The sequence below is a fragment of the Diadema antillarum genome, unplaced genomic scaffold (genome assembly GCF_040938485.1).
Source record: "Diadema antillarum isolate AM-2024a unplaced genomic scaffold, OU_Dant_1.0 seq00001214_RagTag, whole genome shotgun sequence".
Lineage (NCBI taxonomy): Eukaryota > Metazoa > Echinodermata > Echinoidea > Diadematoida > Diadematidae > Diadema > Diadema antillarum.
In genome coordinates, this window is record NW_027272006.1 from 164,250 (window position 1) to 186,265 (window position 22,016).

At 39.0% G+C, this 22,016-nt stretch overlaps 1 protein-coding gene across 1 annotated transcript; it reads left to right on the forward strand.

Moving 5' to 3' along the window:
* The first annotated feature begins 2,297 nt into the window (after positions 1-2,297).
* Positions 2,298-12,577, forward strand: LOC139744837 (protein Wnt-7b-like). Its single transcript, XM_071655249.1, has 4 exons — positions 2,298-2,368; positions 9,056-9,285; positions 9,966-10,234; positions 12,098-12,577. The coding sequence occupies exons 1-4, from the start codon at positions 2,298-2,300 to the stop codon at positions 12,575-12,577; spliced, it is 1,050 nt and encodes a 349-aa protein (XP_071511350.1).
* The last annotated feature ends 9,439 nt before the right edge of the window (positions 12,578-22,016 follow it).

Genomic DNA, 22,016 nt, shown 5'->3' on the forward strand with positions numbered 1-22,016 from the left:
TGACATGATCATTTTGATTAAGAAGTAGGGATTAAAGTTGTCGAACACAAAAGCGACTCAGAGGAAACCTTAAAGATTACAAGTGTTGCCTTCAAGTCTTACGGACATCACACTTTTCAGACAAGAAATCGCGATGGCAGAAAAAAAGAAGAAGGAAAAGTGTCTACATTCACTGGTTCATACGACCTTATTTAACAAGACAAGTCACCAATTCAGTGACGTCAGAACGTAAGCGTGAATAACTGAACTGTGTTCGCAAAAGAAGTGACTGTATCAGTTCTGCAAGATCAATAATAACGATAACAACAACAAATGGAGTCTGAAACGATGTGCAGATATACACAGGGTTTAAATTTTGAAAAACTCACAGACTTAGATATGCGCGTGGAATGTGATCGTCATCTGCATAGATAATTTCTTAGTCTCATATATACATGTATATATACTTTTTAAAGACAATCTGTTCACAAAGTTCCTGAGTTCTCTTCACTGCATACATAAATTCAAAGTTAATTATTTATTTATTTATTTCATTTATTTCATTTCATTTATTCATACCTGCAACGGGCACCATTTTTCTCCGAGATGATTTTTTTTTCTCCACATTATTTTTTTTTTCACCGTACGACTGTAAAAAGCCATTAAAGCCACTATTTAACATTATAAATCAGTGATGAAATAAATGTTCGAATTATCACATTTGATGCATAGTACATAGTTCAGTTGTAGTTGTACCACAGAACATCCTACCGTACAAAAATTTCACAATAAAGCCGCAAATATACGGGGATATCATTAGTTTTCTCAATAAACCGTCACGGTGACGGTTTATTCTAGAAACAGTTCTTAATAAAAACTATTGTTCACATTTTGTATATTGATTATACTAATTAAAATTTCTATGTTCGTTATTCTTGCCCCTTACTCACATTTTGGAACTATTTTGAAGCACTAAAGCTGTTTTTTTTTTTCATCTGCAAATGTTATGAAAGGGGACGGGTGGAGAGACATGTATTTCTGACATTGTCAACTTGTTTCTTTTTGCTCTATTATGATAACGTGGAACAAGAGAGTAATATCTTGTTATGGTATCCCAGTTGCTACCATGGATTTCGTTCCTGTTTTTCCCAAATGTTCCATCTCCCAGATGTGAAAGTGAGTTGAGTGACGATGGCTGGCTGTGGCTCGATGAATGTTAATTCATGTCACATTGAACCTGATGCTCACATGGGCGGCCATGTCTCGAGATCTTGTGTTTCTCTAAAGCAATATCTTAAAAAAAATCCTTCTCTCTGTCTGAAAGTGAAACTGAACATCGCAAGGTATGATAGATTTTGCGAAAGGAATAAATGTCAAGATGTCATTGTGAGACCTTGAAATTACATGTTTCGATGCTTGTGTACGCCACCAAAACAAATCGAAAAGTAATCGCTTGGTATCGACAGCATTTTGTAGAGTTGTACGATTCTTTGAGCATTGATTACATTAACATGCTGTACTACATTTAGAAGTATTTTTTGTTTTGTTGAAGTGACATGCACACCTGCTTTGTAAAGTCTATTAAAGGTCGTTGACAATAAGATAATGTTTGCGTAAATCTTTGCATCTTTGAATAATTACCTGATTTTGCAAATGAAGCAAGGGGCGATGTTAATCAAACATGAAAACAGAACTCAGGTTGTAGTGCCAGGATGGGCAAAAGGTATAACACACCAGAAATTCCATAAGCCTGATACAAAGAAAAGGGTTCTTAAGACGAGATCTATACCAAGCCAAAATTTGAGAGCCAGGGAAAGAAGGGGAAAGGGAAGGAGAGAAGGGAGTAAGCTGTGTGCAGAGTGCAGGGCATGGCTCTCTCTCTCAGCTCCTTACTCTCGAGACAGCGATCACGTGTGTATTATTTACTCAACGAACAGATTTTCTGTGCGCGACGATCTGGCGAGCTCGTGTAGCGTGACAGATTCCGATCACTAGCAGACGACCGAGACATCGATACTCCGTGGTCTTTAGCGCCTCTCTTGTATCACATACGTGCCTCCAATTTTTGTCTGGGATGTGAAGACTTTGAAATACTTTACTGCTGGACTTGAGAAGAATCCAGTTGGTCTGAATTTGTTCATGGGAGCTATGGTGTGTGACGTCAGACTCGTAGGTGCAGCGTCTTGAGCTCCGTATACAATGTATCATCTTGGGATATAGAAGGCAAAGCGGGGAATCTTGGTGCACTCACTCCACCGGCGTTCAGGGGTCTTATGGAATCTTGATCGTTTCTCGTTATACTGTTTAGCGGGAGAGCCATGCGCGCCAACTCCGTCTGGTTACTCTACCTTTGTTTGCTGGCCGAATTCTCCTGCCAACCAAAACTTGTGTAAGTGTATCATCATACTTTGCTCATTTACCTCTCAAATTATGATATCAAATGAAATCTCCTCTCATGGGACTATGACAATAATTCATTAGATGACTTGTTATTTGAAAATCACGTGGTTTAGATTAAAAACCGATGAGTAGCGCGTGTAAAATTGACCTTGCCCTTAAGATAAGGGTAAATAATCGGGGATCTCCATCCCGCGGAAAGCACACTGATGACAGCATCCAGAATGGTCAGGGGATCTTAAGTGTCATCTACGTTACTTCTCGATTGCATAGTTGCTCTACCTAGGTAGACTCTCACAAAAGTCATTTGTCGGCTAACTATAGGTCTAAGTGGGAAATGCTTATATGCTTTAATATCCACATTTCTCGCTGTCCTTTCTATCGAAGAAAGACATCTTGAATGGCACTAAAATTGCTGGATTTACTTCTCCTCATGAAGTCATAATTCGTAGTCAAGGTTATGCCAATGTTTGCGTTGTTGATCTGGTACCCAGTGGAGGAAATCCGCGGTTGAGTCTTGCCCCTCCCGGGAACCCATCTTAATAGCCTCAATTGGAACGGGACTGCACCCCGGAGCTTGGCGTGGTCAGCCCCGATGCACTCATCGGACGCCAAGTCCCGCAGGCTTTTGGCGGAACTAGTCCTGATTTCCCTATTAAACTGGGCATTTCTTCGCATTACAGGAATGGCTGCCAAACCCATAGTGCGTTCACCTCGAGAACTTCTCTCACGGACACAACTTATGCGGGTAACACAAACCAGGGAAGAAAACACACAAAACTTATTCTTTTTCACCTGAAAGTTGCAATGATTTTGTATCTAACTACCACTCCGTTTGATGTAAATACAGCTGCAGTCAATGTCTCCGACATAATGAGGAGTGATTTGATGCTAAAGAGGGGCAAACTCTTACCCCTTCTTGCCGTACGGACCAGCCCCGGAGGTCGCGCCCTCGGGATGAGCAATAATCAGTTCGCAAAAAACATGGATGCATGAGAAATATTTTGTATCAATGTTGACTCATAGGTATGCCGTGAAAAAGATACTCGCTCCTATATAGCCAAGCAGGGGAAATTCTGTCAGCATTGTGAATCAGTTCGTATGCGCGAATTTTTTGATTGCGCACTCGTTTCTGTAAGACGTAGTTGTAGGAAAGACTTGCGAATTGAAATGAGTAAAGATTTTTTTTTCTCACATTCATATGCCGAAAGATGTTTGGAGGAACATTGTTCGAAATTAAAGTAGGCACATTACGTTCAGCACAACGATGAGCAGTGTCACAATGACTCAGTAAAACATGGGAGACGCCATTCATGTAAAAACATCTCCCGGTGAGGGTTTACTTCCACTTATTGACACTCTCACAAATGTAAAAGGTGAAAGCGAAACGTAGGATAATTTTGTTTGCTCTAGGATTTTCGTCCAACTTTAGAAGCACAAACAGAACTTCTATTACCAGGACAACCGAAGAAAAAGATCCGTTGGATGGCCGTTTAATTGACGAGACTCTTTGACTATGGACTGCATTCCAAAGATCTCTGATGAATCGCAACTTTACGAAAGCACGTAATTGACAGATCAAAGTCTAGCTTTTTGAAAACACAAACCAACTCACCATATAGGGAAAACTCAAGGATCAGCTTGATTTAGTAACGTATTTTTCATAACAAGGTGTGAAATTATCCTTGTTAATTTTGTACAAAATAAGGGATAAATTTTGCCGTGGCCAGACTTTATAGCGACTTTTCCAACGAAGTACAATAAAAACAGGCATCTCTGTTGTGTATAGAGCTAATGAAGATTAGACCGACGTAGGTAAATAATAAACAAAAATTTAAAGAAGTGAGGACCAGATGCGTGAATGATGTGTATGTTTGTATGTATTCACACACATACACACGCGCGCACACGCACGCACACACACGCACACACACACGCACACACACGCATACACACACACACACACTATATATATATATATATATATATATATATATATATATATATAGTATATGGGTCAATTTTTGTTTCCGTTCTTTTATGCATGTATGGATGCATGGATTGCTGAACAGAGTGCACAAGCTGCGTATTTAGCTAAGCGACGCCTCTTTGGGAAAAAGAACGCCAAATCGCCGTCTACACCAACCAAAGTACCAAAGTGAGAGTGTTCATTATTAGTATACGCCCAGCTGTTTATCAATCTTTGCATCTTGCATCTATATTCTATTGTGCCATTGTGTGTAATTCAGAAATAAAGTTTTTGTACTTTTTCACATACATTACATCCAGCACACATTGAAAGATGTTTTCCAAGTTTTCATGTTCCTGTATCCACATTACATACTACATGCTTTTGTTTATGGCATGACTCATTATCAAGACTGCTACTTTACCATACCTTTGACCTACTTTACTTTCATTCATTCAGTCAGATTTAATGAGGCAACAATCTGCCAAGATTTGTTTACCTGTTACCGAGTGATGATGACACGCCACTGATAAAATGATTGTCAAGTCAGATTGACAATGATGTTGCGGAACAGGAGCCGATTGTTTTTGTTTTTTCGTCATGTCGAATGTACTCTTGCTTTTGTGTACAGACATAGATTTTAGTATTCTCCACATTCGGTAAAGAAGTGAGCGTAATCACAGTGCAAGTTATCATGGAGCTCTGTTATCACCGATTGTTGTCATCTCCTTCTCTCTTATTGCCTTGTCGCCACTCAGGCAGCCGAGTTGTTTTGCGAAGATGTCCTATACCATGCCGTCGGTCGGCTCGCCGACCCTGTTTGTAAACCTTGAACACATTTATCAATTTCCCAACAGGTTGTGAGTAACTCAGGTGGAATGTTCAAACTGGGCTTTGAGTTCTATGTTTCGTAATGATCACTGCAGTCTGTGCCGATTCGTCTTGGACGAGGACTCTTGGCTTATTATTTCCTGGCCTCCAGTCTCATGTTACCTCACTAATCTCTCTCAGAGGTCACTGACCTCAATTTCAAAATGTCTAAAGTTCTAATTTCTTCCCTTGTGATATTTAGTCAAAATGTGACTCAATACAGCGTTATTAAATAATTTATGATAATACCGAGTCCCATCCCCACAAAGAGATATTAAAGACTAACACGGTCTCTGTGAAGTGATCATGTAATGATATGCCTTTTGATGCTTAACGGTGCATCATGTATCTTTGCGTTACAACTAATCATATTGTGATTACGGTATATGCATATTTTGTATTACTATGATAATGATTATATTTTGGACATTTACATTTTTCTAAATGAAAGTAAATAAATAAAATGAATTGAAATGAAATGAAGGTATTATGTTATAACCCTTTGTACGACATACATGCAGCTACCTAACACCTGAAGGTTATACCTAGGCATGAAGAAGTGCTCCATCGAAATAGAAATGCGCTCTGTATGGTATATGTAGAGCCATACTCAGGGGCGGATCCAGGGCTTCCCTAAAGAGGGGGCGCCTTTACAAAATTAAAGGGGGCACACGCACCCCCATTTTTTCTTTTTATTTCTTTTATTTTAACAAAATTATAAGAGGGGGCCGGTGCGCCCCCCCCCCCCCTGGATCCGCCACTGATACTAGAGCTCGTTAAACTGCAGATATTATGTGATACATCCTGCAGTTTGACCAACTCTATATAGTGCTTGACTCGAGCCTTCAAATAACTTAACTTTCATAAGAATCCTTTCATAAGAATAACTTTCATAAGAATAACTTAATGAGAGGTTCACAGTACACAAGCATGCTTTTTAGTGGACCTCTCAATTCTTTTTTTTTTAGAAACATAACTTTGTGTTTTACTATGGGTATGATATGGTTCCTGATTTATGCTCTGTTATGCTTTGTTGGGAAAAAATGAAAATAAATGAATTGAATTGAATTGAAATGAACTTAAAGAGAACAAACATGGCGAAATATCTCCTCAATTTTCAGTCTCTATACCATCTTCCACTGACGCGCATCTTCGACTATGTGCTGACGCTATTGCCCATCACGTATCGATAACTTTCCCTCATCTTACTCTATAGTAATGCAGTAAATTTAACACGCAATAGAAGTTAGGAAATAGAAGTTAGGAAAACGAACCGCTTCGTGATAATCTGTTGCGTTACCAATGTGGCCCTCGGAGTGGTATACGCCTCATGTATCTTGATGGAGTGTGAAACTTGAAATCATTTTAAATTACGATACCTGTACACTTGACGTCTTCCATACACTCTGAGTACCCCAGGCGGTATGCAGGTCAGATCAAAAGTGTTATGTTATGATTTTTTCCAGCCCTTTTCACTTACGAAGTGACCCAGTCTCTCCCATTTTATTCTGATTTCACATATTCAAAATTTGTCGGTAAAAAGATAATCGTTTCAAGCACATCAAGTCATGGCACAGTCATTTCGTTGAAGTTGTGAATTCTTAGTTGCCATAGTTTCAAGAATGTTCCATCCCTGCAGACTGATATACTATTAGCGCTTTATTTCAGGGACAAAATGGTGACCTTCATGAATAGGCTTGTAAGACACTGATCACACTATACCTTGCCAAAGTGTAACATACGTGACATGTATATGTAGTTAGCATTTTAATCAGTACCTGCTCTATATGCCGTATAATACAGAATAAAATGAATAGGTGACCAAGTTTGTTACCTGTGAGTTTGACTTTGTATGAATGCAGTGATAAATCTGACAATGCTTCCCGGTTTTGGATGACAGGAGTGACCTGTTGAAGCCATGACCTTATTCTGCTTGGCAATGATAAAATGACAACGTCGCATCACATCTACAATCAAATCTTCAATTCATTACTAGACATTCATTTTAAAGGCATGTTATTGTGGCCTACAGGTTTTGTTACGTACTTGTCGTATTAAATGCCTCCATACAAAAACCATTAACTATGAGTTAAAGCAAGTCTGTCAACAAGGATGTACATGCATGGTAGGCCTACACTCATACATTTTAAAACTACTTGTCCTTAAGCTGAAAGATCATAATAATTCCTTTAAGATTGACTTCATAGTCTCCCCTTCATCAAGGTCTTTAGGCATGTAGAAAAAAATAAAAGCTGCAAAGGATCATGATTATACTGCTGCCCAAATAAATTTGGTGATGGGAAGAATTAGCTAATATGTACATATAATTGGAAATTATGAACATCCTCCTGTTAATAAGGACAACCACCTTTCCAGCGTATATAGGGTGCAACTTTGATTTAATGCCCATCTATCCACCAGAAAAAAAAAAAGATATCCACATCAATCCAGGAATCTGTAAACGTGATGTTAATAAAAGTCACGTGAAACAAATGTATCTCTGCTGGCAGAGCACAACGCCTTCAGGGTGTAGGGGAGGGCAGACAAATTCATAAAATCACTAATGATCGTTTCTTTGACGATTTTGTCAACTAATTTGGAGTTTATAACTGTGCCCCTCAAACATCATTAATAATAATTGGTTGATATTCGGAAGCCACGTCAAGGCATTGAAAAATCTAAGTTGAACCAACCGGTTCCTTCTTACAAATGGCAATTCACCATATTTGTATTGCGTGGCAAACCTGGTTCCTGTAAGCAAAAGGTTAAATGACATTCCAAAGAGGTTGCCGTCAGTAATATGCTATTTGAATGAACCGTGGATTTTAAGAGACCAATTAGAAAATTTTATGATGTGAAGGTTTATAGCTTTACAACATGATGGTTCCAGACATGCAATAGTAAAGTTTAAAGTTCAAAGCGAGGATTATATGCAGTATACCAAACGTAATACTATGCTCCAAGCGTGCGGTTGCGTTTGAACCAAAGACAAACAAAAAAAAAAAACACAAGGATTTGTTTCATTGAACCTGACTTGATTTTTTTCTCCCTAGAACGAATACGGAAAGGTAACTTATAGCTTTACAGTGTTAACAAGTATGTCCATGGAAAGTGGTGCAATATCTGATTACTGTTGTAAGTCTGTTACGACACAAAAACAGTGTTCGTTTGGTTGTTTATTTGTTTCTGCTTTTTCTTTTTTGTTGTTGTTATCTTCACAGTTTTTTTTTGTGTGTGTGCGTCTGTGTGAGCGTTCCCCCACCCCGATAATATCTGATCTCTGTATCAGACCCCAGAATAGATATTCGAGCCTATATATTCAAGGTACATGTGACCTCTTTGTGGCTTGTGTGTGTGTAATTTTGTGACCGTCATGTTTAATGTGCATAATCATAAGCATTATTTCTATCCCGCTCTGATACAATTTCGTTAATGTTGTTGTAGATGTCGTTCACTAATCATTTTTTTTTCTTCCTTAATCTATGTCCACTTGAAATATCGACCACAAACTACACATACAAATGCATAGCAAGAGAAAAAACGGAAAGTTATATCATCTGAAAAGAATCAAATCGATGGAAACTACTATATGGATATTGTGCCCCTGTTCACTATCAAATGCTGTCCAGGAAGCACGTACTTGAGTGTGTGTTTATGTTATATTGAAAAAGTTGTTGTATCAATCAATCGAATAATTTATTTTTGCGTCATCATCTGTTTATCATTTGCTGGTGAAATATTTCCCCACAATGAATTCATCTACTCTATAAATTATCATACGCAACTTCTAGTGATTCGAGTGATTGATTGATTAATTTGTGTCATCTGCTCCAAACACAGGGCTCTTTCGTCGGTGGTGGCGCTCGGAGCCAACGTCATCTGCAGTCGAATCCCCGGACTAGCCCCCAGACAGCGCGCCATTTGCCAGAGCAAACCCGACGCCATCGTGGCCATCGGTGAGGGCACACAGAAGGCCGTCAGGGAGTGCCGCTACCAGTTCAGGAATGGCAGGTGGAACTGCACGCTTCCCCAGCACGACGATGTGCTCTTTGCGCAGGAAGTCCCTGCTGGTAGGTGGATGCCGCACGCGAATGAAAGTGTTATCTATTGCCGCGTTTTTAAATCCTTATTGACTAATAATCGCGGGGCCTATACCACTGATCCACATTGCTCCTCTGTATCAAGGTCGCTCAGAAGTTCGTCTTGATGACTGTGGACAAATACATCAACTAATGGAGTCATATAGGAATGCACGAAGTGCACTCAGTGATAGAGTACGAATAATGCGAGACGCATTATAAAGGGAGGGGATTCTGCAGTATTCTTTCTCTGACAGACAGTCGTCATTATCACAACTCAGCTGCTCACAAATTTTAACAGAAATGTATGATTAGTATTTAATAATTACAATAATGATTACCATAACATGTGTGACGTATCTCCGTGAAGAAGAATTTAAGTTTCAGACATACCGTCAGGGCATCTAATTTGGTCCGTAACACTTATGACTCCGGCCTGCAGTTCAAAATCCCATTTGCAGATATAAAGTCAGCATCGCTTTGTATCTTGCGGTAAAAATACTCCCGTGTCCACGGCCTCATTCGCTGTTTCTGTTAGAGATGCTGTAGTTTATGTGGTTTCTTGTCGAAGGGACAGCATTGCAAATTGAATTGTCGACACAGTATTGCCCCGAGAGTTTCATACTTTTCCTCCCGTTTTGTATCATTTCTGTAAACCGATTCCCGGGCAGGAAATCGCGAGGCGGCCTTCCGCAAAGCGATCACGTCGGCCGGCATCACACACGCCATCACCGAGGCATGTATGCAGGGCAACCTCACCAACTGCAGCTGCGACCGAAGCAAAGAGACGGGCGTCACCGACGAGGGATGGCGGTGGGGCGGCTGCAGCGCCGACGTCAAGTATGGACTCCGATTCTCGAGACTCTTCCTCGACGCTGGCGAGGTGGCAAACAATGCCAGGACGCTCATGAACCTTCACAACAATGAAGTTGGCAGAAAGGTAAAGAACAGACTGACATAAGGAGATTCTATATGACAAAATCATGTCCGTTAGACGGCTAAAGGTTGCAGATTTGTATAGTAGGCATAAAACTTCCACTCCTTCTCTGATCATTTCACCAACAGCACAAATTGGATCCTTAAAAACGAAGGCTCCTCAAGTCCTCAAGCGTGCCAAAGCAAACGGAATAGAATGATACAAGAATATCATATTTCGTAAAGTTATGATATTGCCTGTAGAACCCCGATGGTTTTGTGCAAAGTACATGGAGATTAGAGATCTCATAATTTCGAAGGAAACCAGTTAAAGGAGGATTTATTTTTTGCTGAACTTAGATGATATGATGACAATCGTTATTCTGTGCATAAATGTTCTAATGACACACAAAAATTTGAACTGTTATCAATCTAACGCAAGTCCCAAGTCTAGTCCTGTGTTAAAAAAAAGAATTGACGAGTCACCCCTTTCCCCGTAAACTCCCTTATCCCTGTGGTTGTGACCGATATTAATGACGATCTTCGTGGCTTAGGCACGAAAAGATCACTTCCTTGCGTTGCAGTAAATCAGGCTTTTGATAAAACTTTTGAATTGTGCCACAAGTCATTTCTCTCTAGTGTTAGAAATCAGAAATTCTAATGACAGTGAGAAAAGGTATACTTTAAGGGGAAAAAGCACCACCAACAAAAATCTCTGAGCTGTCCCTGTCCTTGTATTATAAAGCGAAAAACAAAATTACACCACATGATAATTGGGAAAAATAACAGTGTTATGAGGAAATGCTATTGCAACATCGTTATGAGCAAGTTTTAAGTTGTTTCCTGTTCTGCATGAGCACAGCAAACGCAATACTCACATTAAGAATACAACCTATATACATCACTGCTTTAAGGTTAGGTAATACCCTTAGAGCTTTGCAAAGTTTTGGTCGAAATTCTTACGTGCCTTATTCACCAGACAATCTAGGGCACTGCAAATATCAAGCAGACAGTTAAAGATTACTGTTACAAACAGACCAGTTGTCGTCTGCACGCACATATTAACAAAGCCCCCTTCTATAATGACATATAGCATTGTGTATCAATTAGTTTTCATCAACTGAATTCAATGGACTGAGTAATAACAACACGCCGTTCTTCGCACACCGACAAACCGTGATTATGGCGACTTGTCTAAGGTTTCCTCGACCATCGACGACGCTTATTCATCCGCAAAGCAATTACATCCGCTTTTGTGTGAAGAGAAAGAGGGAAGAGACTTGGCAAGATGGAAAAAGGTTGGGGAAAGATTCCCAAGAGGAGCAGCAGTCATTGTATTCTGCTATCCAATTACAGACATATTACTGGCACTGGGGTTCATAAACACACACACACACGCAAGAGAAAGAGAGAGGGGAGAAAAAAAGAAGATAGTGCTTAAGCAAGGTAGCATGCAGTTGGGCTAAATGTTCTAGGTGATTGGTTTGATACAGTGCCAAATAGCAACTTATTTCTATCAAGTTATATGTAAATTCAACATTTTGATGTTCGCCTAATTGCGAGGAATTAACGGGAATGAAATTTGTAAAACACTGTTGAAACACTAATCTGTCCCGTAGTGATTGTCCGGTGCTTTACTTCACGTTGAGGTTGAATAGTGATTGAACTTTTAATTGTTTGATTGTTTGACGATGTAGGAAACGCGTCTCTGTAGGACTAGTCGAGACACCGTCCTCTACTCTGATGGCATTCTTACGTTGTGTATACCAACATCAGTAGCTTGACTGAATCAACTTTTTTTTTTAAAATAATAAACAATATTCTACAACTTCAGACACATTCATGATTTGGTTATTCTACGATGTATTTGCCTACTCTGCTTTCGCAGGTCGTAGAGGACCACGTCGATATGGAGTGTAAATGTCACGGTGTGTCCGGCTCGTGCACAACTAAAACCTGCTGGACAACGCTGCCCAACTTCCGGTCAGTAGGCAACATACTTATGGAGAAGTATGAGAGAACTCTGCAGGTGGAGCCCGTGAAGGCCAAGCGAACGCGGAGCCCCACTTTTTTGAAAGTCAAAGACGCACACAATTACAGGAAGCCTCGCTTGTCACACTTGGTCTTCCTACACCGCTCGCCAAACTACTGCGAGTTGGACGAGAGGAACGGATCGCTTGGGACCGTGGGGCGGAGGTGCAACCGGACGTCGACATCGACGGACAGCTGTGACCTGATGTGCTGCGGCAGGGGCTACAACACGCACCAGTACACGCGGATATGGCAGTGCAACTGCAAATTTTACTGGTGTTGCTACGTCAGATGCAATCAGTGCAGTGAACAGACTGAAGAATACACGTGCAAATGACGGTAAAAGATTGACGATAATGACAATGATGGCGATGACGATGATGGCGATGACGATTACGAGAAAGATGACGTACAAAAAAAGCCACGGATTTGTCATCCGTAAAAGTTTACCAACCATAACCTTTGGCTTTCTTTTGTCATAAGACTACGCTCGTAACTTCGCATAAAGGGTTAATAGGTTCCCAATTGTAGAGTTTTTGCAAATCTCGCAACATCTATAGAGTCAAGCAATATTAGGAACATATCGTAGGTACCCTTTGAATCACTAACAGGATAGCAATCCTCCATTCGGCAACCCAACAGTTGTCCTCTGGTCTAGGATTGCCGATGTCTTCTGTTTTTCTATATTTGAAGTACGACATCTCAGTCAGTGTCTGATATTCTCCTGCGTCCTTTGTTTGTCTTATCCCTAACACGCCTTGTCCGGCATCAAATCCGAGAAATAATCAAAAGCCATTGCGTAATATGTTCCTTTACTCATCGTGCAGGATTAGAGGCTAAATATCAGATAAAGATGACCAAATCAGCGTGCCCTTTTTTCAATTTGCTTCCATCAAGTGTATGCATGTGTGTGCCTTATTCCATTCGACTTCCCGTAGTAAATAATAGTAAATAATGGATTCAATAACTCACTTCATCGTTTGTGAAAGCATATGTAACATAGATAAGCTTTAGCAAATCGTAGTAAGATTTGCAAAGAACATCAGTCTGTGCCATAGACGTGTGTGTACGTCCGTGGAATTATGAATAATGTACTGTCATTGTGTAAGATCACTGAATTTGGCACGATATTACTATTGCACTATTAAACCAGTATCATGCAGATCATACTCAGTCGACAGAAGACTTCACAAGATAACGCATGAAACAAGTTTTGGTCCATAGCGGAGTGAACAAAAATCCTGTATCACAAAATCTGGTTTGATGTGGGTTTGCACAACTTAGCTTGGTGCCATGCCTCAAAAGTCTGCATTTTCAGTCAATCCTGTGAAAGCTAAAGATCAGCAAAAGTAAATTAGACTTAATTTCATGTTCACGCTTTTGCTTCTAACCCTTGCAACAACAAAAAAGAATCTGGATAATGCTTATTTGCAAGCGTAAGCTATACAGTGGTCGACACCATAATATTCTGAAATGCATCAGATCCGTTTGTGTTCGTGAAGTCGACAAAGTTTTCCCTTTGTGTTCTCAATATGTTTCTGTATATTATAGATCCTTGCACATTTAATATTTTAGAAACGCTCAATAAACTAGGTCGAATGGTACTCATCCATTGGTGTCGGAGGAAGGGTCAGATGTGAAAATGATACCCTGCACTGCAGAAATTCCAACCAGGCTTTGGGAATGAGGCTTTGCTACAAAACGTGGATAGCAGCCTTGATTTGCTTCTCAAAGCGGCCCGAACCCTGTATCAATATTCCCTCCAAAACATGACTGGCTCTTTTGTGTCAATTACAGTTATTTCTATCCGTAGTGTACACACTCCCCTTTATTGACATAACTTATTCCGTACCCCTATAGCCCAGTCCAGGAATCCCAACTCCATTCAGGGAGTGATCACTGCCTCGCTAATGTGACCATAATGACATCTTCTGTGTCACGTAGGCTTAAGATTTGGGTTCAAAAAGGTTGATTTAGGTCTTATCTCGACAGCTATGTGCAAATAGCTCCGAGTTTGGGAATTCGTCATAGGACCTGACGCTGGATAGAAAAAACAAGGAAAAGGAAAAAGAAAAAAAGAGTAAACTTCGAATGAAAGGGGGTCTTAACCTTCTTCAAGCTATAGCAGGCAATGCCGCGGTTGGAATTGCACACGGTCACATAAAATACATGATTATCAAGTATACTAAAAGAGGTATACTCCTTAATATACCACAAGACACCCCGCACAACACAAGACACACACACAAGCAGTACATCATTTACCACTATCCTAATTCTCTGAATGACAGGGATATAAAAAAGGCACTTGATTGAAAGAAAGTTGTAAAGTTATGCAATGCGATTATTCAATATACGCCAAAACCCATAAGTGTCACTCAAGTCTTAAATTGGTGGCGGTGATCTGGCCCCATTTCATAAAAGTTGGTATGATAGCAACTCTTGCTAGAATGGCAACTTCCCATAGCAACAGCCAATCAGGAAGCTGGATTTCTGTCGTTACCATGACAATTGTCATTCCAGCAAGAGTTGCTATCATATCAACTCTTTATGAAATGGGGCCCTGGTCGACCTGTCAAAGGCCGACAGTACTCCGTGAAGAAGAGGTTGATTGTCGTTTGTCACATCATGGTTCTACTTTGCTCGAAAGGATGGAATCAAATAACGTTTAAGTCTTCCACTGCAGTGCTATACTCGAGAAAGTGCATTTTTGGGTTTTAATCCAAGCAAGATATTTTTTTTTTTGTCTTCTATAGTCATACTGTCATATAGAGTGGATGCCTTGTCTGTAGCAATGAAATTTCTTTTCAAATGACACTGAGGAATTATTATGGTAATCGCGCTCAATTTTGAAAGAAAGGATTATCATCCAAATGTACATGCACTGTTTGAATTATCACAACAACAACAACAGTGATAACAACAACAACAACTACAACAAAGGGACCTTGAAGACAGATTGTACCATCAACAACAGCAGCGTATTTTTATCGGTTGACAACTATAAGATTATTTGCGATTTCAGTGCATTTTGATAATCATGTCCAATTATGGGAGATCAGTTTCTTCAAGGAGGTGGGTCTTACCTTCCTCGTTTCCTAGAATGATGCACCCTTGATTTGATGCATCTGTTGCCAGTTGATCTGAAACAGTTAAACTCTTGATTGGAAATACTTAAATGGACATATATATCTTTCATTCAGTGATATCAATATCAATCCATACCAGGAACCTGTTTTACTAACTGTAAAATTCTATAATTACATTTCTCTGTACTATACATGTATACAAACAATCTCATTTGTGTCTACAGTCCGTCTATAACTCCATACGTGTTGTCATGGTAACTTCAATCTCTGAGCTGTAAGTTGCTTCATGAAATGGGTCCAGTCCTCTGTAGCAGTAAACGTTGTGAATCACTCGAAGTAATAAATGAATTAGAGGTGCACCGAATAAATTTGTTTTCTGATTTGTGATCAGCGGCAGCTTTTTTACATGCAACACGAGGCATTTTGAACTTGGATATTTTGCAGTGTTCGTAGAAAGCGTGATCACACTCTGTCACGTTCTGTAACTCTGTACAGTCATTTCCCCCTGGTAAGAAGTGACAAAGAGTAATGCTTCAAAGACAAAGACTTGTGCCCATTTTGTGTCAAAACGTCACTAATAATAACGCAAAGATGAGATACTCTTGAATTTTTTGGCACTCTTGCATAACATTTGAACCCGATGACACATACTGTGAAGCTCTGTCTGAAGTAGAACCCGCTTGAGAACACCATTTCTTATACCTGCGTTCAGAATTCATATCACTATACACGAGGGACCATGGAAGTGTTCAAGCATGTCAGACAGACGCCGTGTTTATGTTTCCTGAATAGGATATGAACTTCTCACGCATCATGCCAGGGTTGTGAAAGTGCCATACGAGTCTATGTTCTGTCGTTAACTATTTTGCTTTTACTACTACAGCTGTACCAAATTAAAAGAAATCGAGATCAATAAGAAAAGAAAAACAGTTCGTGGAAAGTTGGAATGCAGACACGTTTTGTCGTAAAAAAGTTATTACACGTATTCGCAGAATAGTAGTTACAGTAGAAGGTGATATAATAGTGTCATCTTTGATATCTTTGGCTGTCTTATTCTTATCTTTGTCAGCGGCAGAGCAACGCGTCTTCTCGACTGAACATTGTGCCTTAGACGAATGCAAACTATGTCTCGAGAAGGTATAGAATTGGTACAATAAGGCGATGTAATCATACTTTTCTGGAGAGTGAATCCGTGCGAGCTCTCCTCCACCGCGTGTTTTCACGAGTTCAATGATGACGAAATATGATCAGCGTAAAGACAATCTAATTTTACATGATGTTAGATGCAAAATAAGATTAAAAAAGACTTAATGTAATATAAATTTTTGATGGATCTGATAATTTTTTTCCCAGAATTTGGCTACGCAAAAGCACTGCAGATTGATGCACGGGAAGATGCGCTTTCAGTACAAATAATCTTCCAGTCGAACAGTAGCTAAGACAGAACCTCTGTGTTGTTTTGTTTTTGGTTTTTCCCACTTACGTGGATTCAAAATGACACCTATTATATGAACTGATAGGTTTAAAACATTGCACTGCTATTGTTTTTGTACATTTTTATTTTATGCTTGGCCTAAGTCGCACTACCAGGTTTGATTATTACAAGTGTGTGGCCAGCAGACGTGTACTCCAATCGTACAAAATGTAACGTCGATTCATTTCTCAGTGTATTGACGAAATGTGCCTTCAAAAATTTTAAGTTATGCCACTGACATTTTTCGTGTTAAGATGTTTCTTTTCTATAATGTAATATAAAATCCTTTTATATTGTATAATAAAATTGATTGCCTATATCATACGCAATAACAAAGACTATCGTATTTTAAGTCATCCTATCGACCTTCTTTTCATATATATATATATATATATATATATATATATATATACGTGTGTGTGTGTGTGTGTGTTGGTGTGTGTGTGTGTGTGTGTGTATGAGGTCAGGGTCACTCATACTCTTCATGACAATGCATTATTACAATATTCATATAATATAATTGATTTTGTCAATTTTGAAAGCGAGGCGCTTACATTAAAATTCAAGTTCAGTTTCAATTCAAGTTAAATTTTGCAAGAAATTTTCTCACAAATACCTTGTCGGGAGAGTTTTAAAAACTAGAAGTGAATTATGACCCACGAACAGCAAAAATGATTATTATAACTTTTATTTGAAAATCCGGTATCTGAACCGAAAGCAAAATAAATAGTAATAATTGCAGTGACAAATTAACAGATATTTATGAGGAGATAGACAGATAGGTAAACAGATAGATAGATCGATATCATAGATTACTGATAGATAGAAAGATATGAAGATAAATTGATAGATAGAAATAGAGAAAAAGTAAGAAAGAGAAATTGACACAATTCAGTCAAAGGTTCGCGGGTTACTGCTATGTGTGACATGACAGACAACATTACTTTATAAACCGTCTTGTAAGTTCAGGACAACTATAAAGCGCAACTTTTGCAATACCGGGACAGAACGTTCATTAATGTTTCGAAACCAGGAAGCACACGGACAAGTAGTGTCTATAGTCTATCAATTTCGACATCATTCACTGATTGAGCAAAGCAAGACATTATTATTTTGTGCCATAGCGCAAACTATAACTGGGAAGACCCAATCCCAAACTTTATACAGTGGACGTATAATACCAATGACTACTTTATCACTTTTCCATTGTACAGAACAAAATTGTGAGGATGCAAAGAAGAATGAAATATTGTTAATAAACCACCCTGCAGAACACACAAGACATCAGGACATTGTGACTATCATGTGAGTCATGATAAGCTGTGTAGAAAAAAAATGCAGCCTCGAAACAAATCGGTTATAATCATTAGACTCTTGAAGAAAATTAATCCAGATTCTAATCCATTTTTAAACGGTTTTGGAGGCAAAGTTTATCATATCCACCTAAATTGCATTTCCGTTTAAACGTTGACCTCGCAAGAGAGCAAAATGTGAGCAGATAGAATGAAGACTTTCTCTTTTTTTCTTAAATAGATTTTGGCGAGCGAGCATAGCAAGCGAGCCGAAAATTTTTGTATTTCAGCTTACAAAACATGGAACTTTTGACATTTTTTGCGTGTCAAATCTTACAATTCTAATCAAGATATAGTGACGACCTTATAGATGACAATTTATACCAACAACTGAGGACTTGAAAAAATACTCTAAATTAGTACGAGCGAGTGAGCCGAAATTTGTATATTTTCACGTCATCATTACGTTTTGTTATTATCTTGTTTGAGTTGTTGTGTTTTTTGCCCCCCCCCCCCCCGTATGTTCGAAACCGTTGGCGCCTTCTTTTGATCCAATTGGCTATCGCTTCGGAACGAAAGAAATTGCAGCCGCTGCTCCGTGAAACATTTTGCCTGCTAAATATAAAATGACATGTATGAACACAATAGACATTGTCATTTTGTCCACGTTATCATCACGTTTTGTTCTTACCTTCTTTCTTTATATAGATTTTGGCGAGCGAGCGCAGCGAGCGAGCCGAAAATTTTTGTATTTCAGCTTAAAGAACATGGAATTCTTGTGCGAACACAATAAACATTGTCATTGTCCGCGTCATCATCATGTTTTGTTTTTATCTTGTTTGATTTGGTTTTCTGCCCCCCCCCCCCCTCACCATTCTCCCTCCCCTCCCCCCCCCCCTTCCGGGCGAGTTTTGTTTTTCTTCTTCTTCTTCTTCTTCGTTTTTTTTTTTTTTCTTCTTCTACCGGGACAGAACGTTCATTAATGTTTCGAAACCAGGAAGCACACGGACAAGTAGTGTCTATAGTCTATCAATTTCGACATCATTCACTGATTGAGCAAAGCAAGACATTATTATTTTGTGCTATAGCGCAAACTATAACTGGGAAGACCCAATCCCAAACTTTATACAGTGGACGTATAATACCAATGACTACTTTATCACTTTTCCATTGTACAGAACAAAATTGTGAGGATGCAAAGAAGAATGAAATATTGTTAATAAACCACCCTGCAGAACACACAAGACATCAGGACATTGTGACTATCATGTGAGTCATGATAAGCTGTGTAGAAAAAAAAATGCAGCCTCGAAACAAATCGGTTATAATCATTAGACTCTTGAAGAAAATTAATCCAGATTCTAATCCATTTTTAAACGGTTTTGGAGGCAAAGTTTATCATATCCACCTAAATTGCATTTCCGTTTAAACGTTGACCTCGCAAGAGAGCAAAATGTGAGCAAAAATTAATGGAAATCGGACATGAAATTATAAAGTTATAAGATATTACAATTTCACATTATTATCATTTTATTTTATTTCATCTTTTTTTTTTGGGGGGGGATAATATTACAAGTTACAATAAAGAATAAAAATTAGAAGAAGCAACTACGGCATCGCCTTCCAACTAGAAATTAATTAATTTCTCCTCGGGATTATTTTAGAACGATGGGAAATGACTGTTCTTTTTCAACAAGAGCAGCCGAGAACCAAAGTTACCACGTCAGAGTCACAACTACTGACTATACGTCGCCTATGAGGTACAGTGTAATGGCAGCACCAGGTCAAAGGCCATATCATTACATAATGAGTATCCCAAAACAAGTTTATTACCTTGTAATAGCAAAGAAAGTAATACTGTGTTACTGATATTCACTTAAAAGGCATAACTATAGTCTAATGTACACGGAGTCATCTGTTCAGCGTTAAGAGTGTTGTTCTGACATCTGCGTCTTGCCATGGCTATTACTGTGTATTGCCTGCTGTCCGTTATGCACACGAACCTCGACAGGGACAAAGAGAGCTAAACATCATTAGTCAAACGATATAGATGCGTACCCTGCATTTTGTGGGAATCGAACCAAGCATTGTTTGTTTATGGATACAGAGCCCTGACCACTAGACCAGGTGTTAAAATGTGGCAGCAAATCTCCTTATGGGAACGTGCCATATCCACTTTGGAATACAATTTTTCTTCCTGGAATTAGACGACGATAGATAAAAACTGCGGGTTCAAAAACATCCGCTTTTAAAATATTGGGGGTATATCTGAACTGAATCATTGTCTGGCCAGAATGACTCACTAGTGAACAAGAGATACAGTATAGGTAATGATGGTCTCATGGTAAGGTCGCATTTGATACAATTCTTTTGCTCAAGAGTACCTGGAACTCATTCAAAGACAACTCGAAAACTTTCAGAAGTACGAATTCTTCATCCGCTGAACCCGTTTGAATTTTGAATGATAAATATATTTTCTAAAACCACAGATGCCTTCCTCAGGTGGTTGTGGGTGGAAACTGGGAAAGAATGTAAACTATCATACGACTACTATACCTTGCCATCTCGTTCAGTGTATGGTACATTCAATATTCCATCGACACACATAATTTCGTCACCACTTCTAGTGTGCGTATCTCTCGCTCTCATAGAAGAGCTACTGTATATTTACCCGATTTATGAGAGAAAAACAAACAGTGATAAAATCAAAGCCACTATACTGATCTATAAAGTTCGTTTACGTAGCAACTGAAGGGCAGTTTATCCTGTATATTCACTTCCGATATAAAATGTATATGCATTGTTCACCTATAATCGGTCCATGATTCGTTGGTAAACGGAGAATAACAGTTCAAGAAGAATCCGAACGTGGTATTTTATTGCTCACAAGTCTCCCCTGTTTACAGTAACTGCCAATTGTATGACAAATCCCAATATCTCTATCATCTCCCATCTACAGTGGAATACCTTCTGATCATATTCAAAGTACTAAATTGATAAGTAAATAAATTATATACTTTGCCGAATGCACGTCGATATCTTCCGCAACACCGTCACCATCTTATGAATATTAAGCACACAGAAATGATAGATTAAAGTTAATACGATTGTGAATTGCCGTCGTCATCATCACCATCATCCTCACAGCCATCATGATTGTCATCATTATTATCATCATCATCTTCTTCTTCATCATCATCATAATCATCGCCACCATCATCATCATCGTCATCATTGTCATCGTCATCATCGTCATCATCATCATCATCATCATCATCATCATCATCATCATCATCATCACATCATCATCATCATCATCCCCTTCAGCATATAGGAAATAGTGTACCCTGTGCATTGAAGTTGCATTTGGCAAATGCAAAACTTTTCAAACAGTTTGATTCGGTCATGTTCAGTGGGTTTGATAAAATCTAGCTGTAATCACGCCCATGACAATCACCAATTGATTCGTCGATACGTAAATTCAAATAATGCCAGTGCACCCTCTCGAAAATTTGCAGCATTATTATATAGTGGGGCAGAACACTGAAGTATAAACTTCAAGATATAAATATGGACGAGCACAGTCACTCGCGTCGAGTAACAACTGTAGAGGGAGACATTGACGTGTCGCTTCTGGGCACAGTTGAGCGGGACTCTTTTTTTTCCCGTTCTTCTTTCGTTCAGATTGCGCAACTACCACTCCTCTTGAGCATATTATTATCCGAATTTCCTCAAATTTTTGCCGAATGTTCAGTTATCCTTCTGCATTTGCTAAATCCACTTTTGTAGTTTATTTAAACCTCCTGTAGGAAAGAAAATTTTACTTCAGATTCGGGCCCCCCCCCCAAAAAAAGAGAGTATATAATTATTATAGTGTAACCATAATGCAAAAATGAATGAATGAATGAATGAATATATAGT

Bases quoted from the DNA above. Each gene is read 5' to 3' on its own strand.
- LOC139744837 (XM_071655249.1), top strand. From the start codon at position 2,298: ATGCGCGCCAACTCCGTCTGGTTACTCTACCTTTGTTTGCTGGCCGAA. The intron at 9,286-9,965 runs GTAGGTGGATGC...ATTCCCGGGCAG, and splicing joins TGCGCAGGAAGTCCCTGCTG to GAAATCGCGAGGCGGCCTTC. The intron at 10,235-12,097 runs GTAAAGAACAGA...CTGCTTTCGCAG, and splicing joins ACAATGAAGTTGGCAGAAAG to GTCGTAGAGGACCACGTCGA.